This window comes from Gekko japonicus, unplaced genomic scaffold (assembly GCF_001447785.1).
Source record: "Gekko japonicus isolate JY-2015 unplaced genomic scaffold, Gekko_japonicus_V1.1 scaffold1205, whole genome shotgun sequence".
Taxonomy (NCBI): domain Eukaryota; kingdom Metazoa; phylum Chordata; class Lepidosauria; order Squamata; family Gekkonidae; genus Gekko; species Gekko japonicus.
Genome location: NW_015175395.1, coordinates 266387 through 275429, shown reverse-complemented (window position 1 = coordinate 275429; position 9043 = coordinate 266387). Strand labels below are relative to the sequence as shown.

Genomic DNA, 9043 nt, shown 5'->3' with positions numbered 1-9043 from the left:
ACCTGGGGCCTTCTGCATGCCGAGCAGAGGCTCTACCACTGAGCCACCTCAAACGTTATTGAGCATTTCTCGCCCGCCCACCCCTGCTTTGGCTTCTTTCTACACGTAATCTGCACCTTTCTTTCTCCGCCTTTTACCAGTCCCGACGCTTCTCACTTTCTATAGCCAGGTCTCCTTTCCACCCCTCCCCTCCCTGGAACCCACACTGAGGCCACTCCTGGCACCGATTCCATTCTGCGCCAGCCCCAGAGAGAGCCCACAGCCAATAAATCACTCCGCAGAGCCAAGCAGGGTGGATAAATATTTAGACTGGCTCGGCTTGCTGGCATGAAGGGAACGAACTTTCAGGGGCTGGAAAGCCAGGAGATGAAGTGGCCCGGCAGCAGCGCTGGAAGCAAACAAGTTTGGGGTCCCAAGAGCCTGACTGCCTTCTATGTGCCAAAGACCACTGTGGTCCAGTGTTCCCTCTAAGCTGAGTGTGTGTGAGCTAGCTCACAGGTTTTTTTAGCTTCCGGCTCACGCATTTTTGCCTTCGCTCAGGGAAGACGGCTCCAGAGCAAACGAATGTATGCAGCAGCCAAATCGCTCCCTCACAACGTTGAGCCAAGCAGGGTAGATAAATATTTAGACTGGCTGGGCTTGCTGGCATGAAGGGAACGAACTTTCAGGGGCTGGAAAGCCAGGAGATGAAGTGGCCTGGCAGCGCTGGAAGCAAACAAGTTTGGGGTCCCAAGAGCCTGACTGCCTTCTATGTGCCAAAGACCACTGTGGTCCAGTGTTCCCTCTAAGCTGAGTGTGTGTGAGCTAGCTCACAGGTTTTTTTAGCTTCCGGCTCACGCATTTTTGCCTTCGCTCAGGGAAGACGGCTCCAGAGCAAACGAATGTATGCAGCAGCCAAATCGCTCCCTCACAACGTTCACGCCAGTCGCTCACAAAGTAGAATCTTTGCTCACAAGACTCCACAGCTTAGAGGGAGCATTGCATGAGGTCCCTCCGAGATGTACCAGGAATTCTTTTCTCTTTTTTTGCCCCCCAAACGGCAAATGGAGCCATCTATTACAGCGTCCTGTTTGCCACAGCGGCTAGCCAGGATTCTCTGGAAGGCACACACAAGGAGGGGGGGGCAGGGGGCAAAGGGAGGTGGTCGTTCCACTCTATTCTGCTATGGTCAGGCCTCACCTGGAGTCCTGTGTCCAGTTTTGGGCACCACATTTTAGGAAGGATGTTGACAAGCTCGAGCGTGTCCAGAAGAGGGCAACCAGGATGGTGAGAGGGTTGGAATCCAAGTCTTATGAGGAAAGTCTGGAAGAGTCGGGAATGTTTAGCCTGGGAAAGAGAAGGCTTAGAGGGGACAGGATTGCAGTCTTCACATATTTCAAGGGCTGTCATGTAGAAGATGGAGCAGATCTATTCTCTCTTGCTCCGGATTGCAAGATTAGATCTAATGGGTGGAAATGACAAGGGAGTCGTTACTGGCTAAATATCAGGAGAAACCTCCTAGCTGTAAGAGTGGTTGAGCAGTGGAACAGACTGCCTCGGGAGGTGGTGGGTGCTCCTTCACTGGACGTTTTCAAGCGGAGGCTGGACGACCATCTTTCAGGTATGTTGTAGGTATGTAGGGCTATTTTTCGGCTATGCAGAGTGCAGGGGGTTGGACTAGGTGACCTGCAAGGTCCCTTCCAACTCCAACATTCTTTCCAACTCTAACATTCTGTGCTTCTATGATTCTATGTTGTTGCCTCCCTAGCAACTAGTATTCAGAGGTACACTGCCCCTGAACATGGAGGTTTCCTTTCGGCGCCGTGGCCAATAGCCATTGATGGACTTGTTGCCTTGCAGCAGAGACGCGAAGCCACGCTTTGCCCCTTTGGTCCTGCTGCCATCTCTGCTCAGGCAGGTATTTGAAGCACTATAATTTTAAACAAATTATTTATGCTATTTATAACCCACCTTCCTGACAGTGACTCACGGCGGATTGAACACAGCGAGTCAGTACGGTCGACAAATGGGACCATTCAGTAATCAGCGCATCCAGATTTTAGAAGTCTGGAGCCCCCAGAAAGAACTGGAGCACAGCATCAGTTCGGGATGCCAGCCTCCAGGTGGGGCCTGGGGATCCCCCAGAATCACAGCTTTCCAGACCGCAGAGATCCCTGAAGCAAATGGATGCTTTGGAGGATGGACTCTGTGGCATCGTACCCCACTGAGGTCCCCGTCCTCCCCAGGCTCCACCCCCAAATCTCCAGGAGTTTCCCAACCTGGATCTGACAACCCTTCCCCCCTCCCGTCCTGTTATGTACGCGGACCGCCACCAGGGGTCCGCGGCTACAGTAGGGAGCTTAGCTCCTCTAAAACAATAGAAGCCTAGGATCCTAGTTCCCCTAGCATTCACCAATAGCAACTTTGGCGGGTAATTCAAACCCTCCAACGGGACTGTGGGTGGTGCTGGGTGGGTGTGTATATAGTTGGCCTTGCAGGGCCGTTTAGTAGTTCCTGTGTAAAGTGCAATAAACACGTATCAACGTACGTCATGGTCCGAGTCTTCCATGCGTCGAACCCAGTACTTTACACATCCCTCACCAGGAGTCCAGTGGGACCTGGCAGCCCTAACATCCGTATTCATGTAACACTTTAGGCGGTAATGACATAAAATAGGACCCTTTTCACCCATTAAAAAATAATGGGATCTACCCGCCAAGTCTCCTGCAGCAAAATTACATCAAACGTCCTTTAAAAAATTACAGTTTCAGCATCCCTCAGTCTATTGGCCCATCCCATGACATTCCATGACATTAAAGAGATAATCTGTGAGTTGTTGTGTCCATCAAAGGAAGTTGAATTATGTAGTCAGTCAGAAGAAATCAAATCCAATTGGCCTGTTGGATCACTAAACACACATCCATTACTTCTAGCTTCCTTGTTCTTAAGAGGATTATTATCATGGATCTCATTGTTAGATTTCCCAGACATGTCTTCATTAAAATCCATCACAAGATCTGGGGAAGCAGAATCACTATTAACAGGAGTATTAGGAGCGGTAAAAATTGGAGCCTCTCCTTATTTCCTTGGAAGTTACGACTTTGATTCCCCAGCAACAGGAGGTTAGTCCTCAATGTCTCAAGTCTATTAACAATCACAGCTTGGTCCTCTGTTGGTAAATTTGAGTAAGAGTTTATCAAATTATCCTCTACGGTATTGTCGAGATTCAGGCCCTCGTGTTTGAACTGCTGAGGGTGAATCCCTTCCTTTTCACAATAAGCAAAACATGGCAGTATCGGCCACAGTCCTTAAACATTGATCCAAGCAAGTGTGTGAAAACGGTTTTGTGCAGGGCAGCTCTATTGAAAGCCCCGCGGATCTGGTTGACCAGAGCTGAGCGTTGCTGCTTTTGCACATTGAAGGGTGCCAAACATTTTGGTTTAACGCCTCGCTCTTCTTCCCCCAGCTAGGCCCCAGCCTGAGTGCATTTTCTTGCATTCTTCCCTCCCTCCCTCTCCCCTTGTTTTCACCCTTCTCCTCCCCGCTGTCAACATCCAGAAGGCAGACTCTTTGCAGGCACAGACCTGCCTGTTAGCTTTTGAATCTCTGCACCGTGCCAGGAATGTTGAGGATATTGTATAAATCGGTACAAATAGAAGAAGAGAAGAGATTGGATTTGTACCCCGCCCTTCACTCGGAGTCTCAGAGCGGCTTCCAAACTCCTTTCCCCTCCCCCTTCCCACAACAGACACCCTGCAAGGCAGGTGGGGCTGAGAGAGGTCTTTCGAGGACTGCTCTTTTAAGAACAGCTCTGAGAGAACTTGTCACTGGCCCAAGGTCACACCAGCAGCTGCATGTGGAGGAGTGGGGAATCGAACCCCGTTCTCCCACATTAGAGTCCACGCGCTTAACCACGACACCAAACTGGCTCTCGTCCATACCGCTGGGAGCATGGCCCTCTTTGGTCCCCTCTTCTTGTTTCTGAACCTTCTGGAGACATGGCCTGCACATGTCCAGGCATCTCACCGCAGTGCACGAGGTCTGGAAACATGGCAAGCAGCAATCCCACGGGAAAGGAAATGTGCCGATTCCCTGGAATGGCATCAATAGCTACAGGGCATGCTATGCTTCAGCTCAATGCCCCGAAGATAACTGCAGGTCTATGAAAGAATCTGTGTGCGCACATGCGTGTGCATACTCTCTCGGTTTCCCCATTTGCCTCATTCTGTTCCAGCCGGATTGATGCATCCGGCTAAATCCCGTTCCTCACCTAGGGTTCAGTTTGCAGCTGCCTTGACAGCTGTCCAGTTGTTTCCTCCCGCCCCGTGGGAGGGGAGACGGTGAGTCAGCTATGGAATGTACAGACTGAGTCCAAGGTCGTCCCCGAGAGAGAGGGAGGTCTGGTCAACACAGAGCCCAGTTCCCGGCCTCACAAGCCAAGTGTCAGCGATCCCTTGGAGGCCATGGAGAGAGAGCAGCCGAGCAGCCGGGGGCAGGATTTAACCCTTACTCAAAAGGCACCGGAGGGCAGAGCCGGTTCCCGCTATGTCAGTGTGATTTAAGCATTTGCAGCCAGAGTCTTTGGCCTTCTAGGAGAGCGTAGCCGGTTCCTCCAGCTTTCCCTTCCCAGAATATGCCTTATCCCCATTGGAGAGAGAGGCTGTGACTCAGTGGAAGAACCTCTACTCGGTATGGCTTTGTCGTCCTGGTTGTCAGCTGGCAGCGCGCACCGAGGGATTCACTGCCACAGGAAGTGGTGGCGGCTACAAGCATGGACGGCTTCAAAAGGGAATTAGATAAGCATATGGAGCAGAGGTCCATATTAGCCACAAGGTATAGATAGGGACTCTGGGGCAAGTGATGCTCTGTCTTCTTGGTGCTTGGGGGGGTCAGCAGTGGGAGGGCTTCTAATGTCCTGGCCCCACTGGTGGACCTCCTGATGGCACCTGGTATTTTTGACCACTGTGTGATACAGAGTGTTGGGCTGGATGGGCCTTTGGCCTGATCCAACATTGGCATCTCTTATGTTCTTATGTTCTTATGACCGTGGCAAATGGGGCGAAAGTGCTTAAGCTTGCTCTGCCCACACGTGCCATTTCCTTGGCCAGAAATGGTACCAGGATCCACTATTTCCTTACTGAGGAAGCTTGTGTGTGGTCATCTGTGTGTGTAAGTTTCCCCTTTGGGGAGGGGGGGGCGAATTGTGTCTCTCCCTAGGGACTGTTTCAAGTCTGCAAAATGGTGTGTGTGTGGGGGGGGTAGACTTCAGGCCCTTCCTTTTGAGATTTTTATTTTACTTTTGTGGGGCGCTGTTTTTTGTGTGTGCGTGTATGTACTTGCCTGCCTGGATGGCTGGATGGCCCTCTGACAGCAATGCTGATTCTGTGAACTCAGGCAAACCATGAGAAGGGAGGGCTGCCTCAGGGCTTAGTTCTCATGGCCCTTTCTTACATACCCAGGGAAGCACTGATCGTCACTTTGGGGTCAGGAAGCAGTTTTTCTCCAGGCCAGTTTGTCATCTGGAGGTTTTTTGTCATCTACTGGGCATGGAACAGGGGTCACTGGGGTTTGGTGGGGGTGGGAGGTATTTGTGGATTCCCTGCCTTGTGCAGGGGGTTGGACTAGATGGCCCTGGAAGCAGAGGTCATTTCGGGGGGGAACGCGGGGGATCGCAGTTCCCCCGGGTGAGGTACGGGGGCGGGGCACATGACAAAGCCCCGCCCCCTGCTTCCGGCCGCCCCGCTTCCGGCCCTCATTCAGCCAGGAGGGAGCAGGAGAAGAGGGAGGGTAAGTTGCTTCCTCCCTGCCTCTCCCCACCCCTGCCTGCCTGTGTGGCCTTATGACACACTTCCGGTGATGTCAGGGGGTGTGGCATATGCTAATGAGTTATGCTAATGAGTTCCCCTAGCTCTTTTTCTACGAAATGACCCCTGCCTGGAAGTCCCTTTCCAACGCTATGATTCTAAGTCATGACGACTTCTGGCAACCCCTAGTGGGGTTTGGACCTTTTCAGAGAGGTGGCGTGATATTGCCTGCCTCTGTGTCCCGGCCCTGGTATTCCTTGGAGGCCGCCCTTCCAATTGCTTGCCAGGGTCAGCCCTGCTTAGCTTCCGAGATCTGACGAGAATGGGCTTGCCTGGGCTATCCAGGTCAGGGCAAGGGGTTTTTTTTAGTACGTTGCCAGCATTTGAAGGGACAGAACGAGCTGCGGTGGCTCAAGCAGTTAAGACGCTGAACTGCAGGCTGTGGAAGGTCGGTAGTTCAGCAGTTCGAGACCCGAGTGTGCCGCATGAATGAGTGAGCTCCCGTCTCTAGTTCCAGCTCCTGCCAACCTAGCAGTTCGAAAGCGAGAAATTGCAAGTAGATAAATAGGGACCGCTTCGGTGGGAAGGGAACAGCGTTCCGTGCGCCTTGGTGTTGAGTCATGCCGGCCACATGACCACGGAAACGTCTTGGGACAGCGCTGGCTCTTCGGCTTTGAAACGGAGATGAGCACCGCAACCCTAGAGTCGGACTCGACTGGCTTTCGAGCAAGGGAACCATTACCTTTACTTCAGACAGAGGCTCAACAGATGCAACACTTCCTTTCCCTGTGCCGGCAAAACTTTTGGGCAAAGGGGTTAACTGATGGTCTTCCCCGCGGGAGGCTTTGCACAGAACAAACCAGGAAACCCTGGCGTGACTCCCCTCTTCCCTTTTCTCTTAGGAGGTGAAAATCTTCCGGGCCCTGATCCTCGGGGAACTGGAGAGAGGACAGAGCCAGTTCCAAGCACTCTGCTTTCTCACCCGCCTCCACCGCAATGAGATTATCCCTAGCGAGTCCATGGCCAAACTGCGACAGGTGAGAATGGAGAACTGGCATTGTGTTTTTCTTGAGGTTTCCTCTGTCTAGATGGGACAGGATCGAGCTCTTTGAGCGACAAAAGGCCTGTCTTTATTTGTTTAGGAATACTTCAAAAATTAATAAGCGATTGGGAAAAACAGGTCCTAACGGGCTTAATCAACCAATGCAATGTTTGTATTGATCGAGTTAATCTGCATAGTTTGGTGTAGTGGTTAAGTGTGTGGACTCTAATCTGGGAGAACCGGGTTTGATTCCCCACTCCTCCACTTGCACCTGCTGATGTGACCTTGGGTCAGTCACAAGCTCTGGCACAGCTGTCCTTGAAAAAGAGCAGTTTGTGTCAGAGTTCTCTCAGCCCCACCCACCTCACAGGGTGTCTGTTGTGGGGAGGGGAAGGGAAAGGAGTTTATAAGCCGCTCTGAGACTCCAAGTGAAAGGCGGTTTATAAATCCTATCTCTTCTTCTTCTTCTTCATAGCTAGGTGCTTTTGAATAACAGCTTCCTCTCGAAATCTGAAAGCAATCACTCACTTGCACAGAGAGTGAATTGTTCTTTGGATCCACAGATCACTGGATACCATGCTATCCAGGAAGGATAATCCATCGTCCATTTGGGAAAATCAAGGAGGCTTGCATGAAAGCGTAGAAAAGATAACATTCAAACCTACACAGCATTAGATTAAAAATGTGATCTGGAAAAAAAATAAACCTCAAGAAACAGCAGGTGTCGGGCGGGTTCAGACGGAACATGGAATCGTGGTCAGTTTTAGCAATGGTTGGCTTGCAAAAACAGGATTCACCTTGCAGAAGAAATCCTCGTTTTCTACAACAAATGTTGAGTCACTGCCCAGCTGTCGTCATAGCTGAGGGGAACTACAGATGGGCGGCCCCAGGGGAAAATCTAGGATGTCCACATTTGACAGGATGGCTGGTCAGTGCCTTGCAACTGGCAGGAGTGTTGTGGGGGGGGGCACAATATTGCGAGAGAAGAATGGAAAAAAATACAGCTTTGTGCACTTGCCAGAAGTTAATACAGGAAGTAACAAAGGGTAGCTTTAGGATATACTGGAAACTCTATGGTGAAACAGTTGTGTTTGTGGCAATTCCTAGAGCTAACCTTTGTCACTTCCTGTATCAACTTCTGTGGAGTACATGAGGCTGCTTTTTTATTTCTTCCTTTCACAGTGCCTGGGGGTATGAGATCTCATGTCCCAACCAGGGGCTTGGAGCCCTAACATTCGGGCATCACAGAAAACCATAATTAAGACTAATTTTGGTTAATAAATCAACTTCCAAACATCATTTGTGGGGGCGGGGGGCCCAAGAGAAGACCATAACGCTTTATTGATGAGTCACTTTTTTTGACTCATTCGTGTTAACAGCAAACAACTGAAAGTGAAAGCCGGCCAGACTCTCAGCTTTTTCTGTGTGTTCTCCCTTGGTAGAAAAACCCCCGAACGGTACGGCAGGCAGAGGAGGTGCGCGCCCTCGAGCATCTTAGCATGGACGTTGCAGTCAACTTCAGCAAAGGGGCTCAGCTGAGCTCACACATCCACAACGTCTGTTCGGAAGCCAAGGAAGCCATTTACACACGGGAAGAGGATGTGAAGTTCTGGTTGGAAAAAGGTAGGGGGCGCTGTGTCTGTTGGGAAAGGAAGTTGCCAGTGAGCGTAGTTCGTCCATTCCATCACTCAGTCGGCGCGTTCCTGCTCCTTCCTTTTCTTTTGCAGATTTGTCTCCTAATATTCTGCAAACTTGGCTTGCCACGTTCTGAGTATGGCATAAGACAGGGGACACACTAGGGTTTTCAGGCCAGGCCTGGCAACTAGTGGGAGACTGTTAAGTCGCTCGCTTAACAAAGAAGTCGGAGAGTGATTCAGCAAGAACACAGCTTTATTCTTCAACTCGAACACAACTCCAACACGGATCAACAACTGATAGCCAGAACAGCCTTGACATTGCAGCTGTCCTGCTTTTAAACATTCCCGGCTAATGTAGCCACACCCCACTGTACAAATACCAACCAATAAGGTTGTTCACATAAGGACCAATCACGGATGTTCCCGCTCAGGGAGCTTGCTAGAAGGTGATTGGTTAGGTGCTTCCTGGGCTAGTAACACGATTGGATGCATTTGGATCCTAGCCCAGGACGAAGCTTTACATTACACTTCAATTAGATGTTTCACAACATATCATGCATTCAAGGCAGCTTTGAATACAC

At 50.7% G+C, this 9043-nt stretch overlaps 1 protein-coding gene across 1 annotated transcript in view; it reads left to right on the top strand.

The window, feature by feature from the left end:
• Positions 1-4442: 4442 nt before the first annotated feature.
• Positions 4443-9043, top strand: part of OAF (out at first homolog) — a 6958-nt gene continuing 2357 nt past the window's right edge. Inside the window, exons 1-3 of the mRNA XM_015425672.1 lie at positions 4443-4526; positions 6686-6820; positions 8268-8448. Of these exons, the coding sequence (XP_015281158.1) occupies positions 4443-4526; positions 6686-6820; positions 8268-8448 (400 nt within the window). The remainder of the gene's footprint in view (positions 4527-6685; positions 6821-8267; positions 8449-9043) is intronic.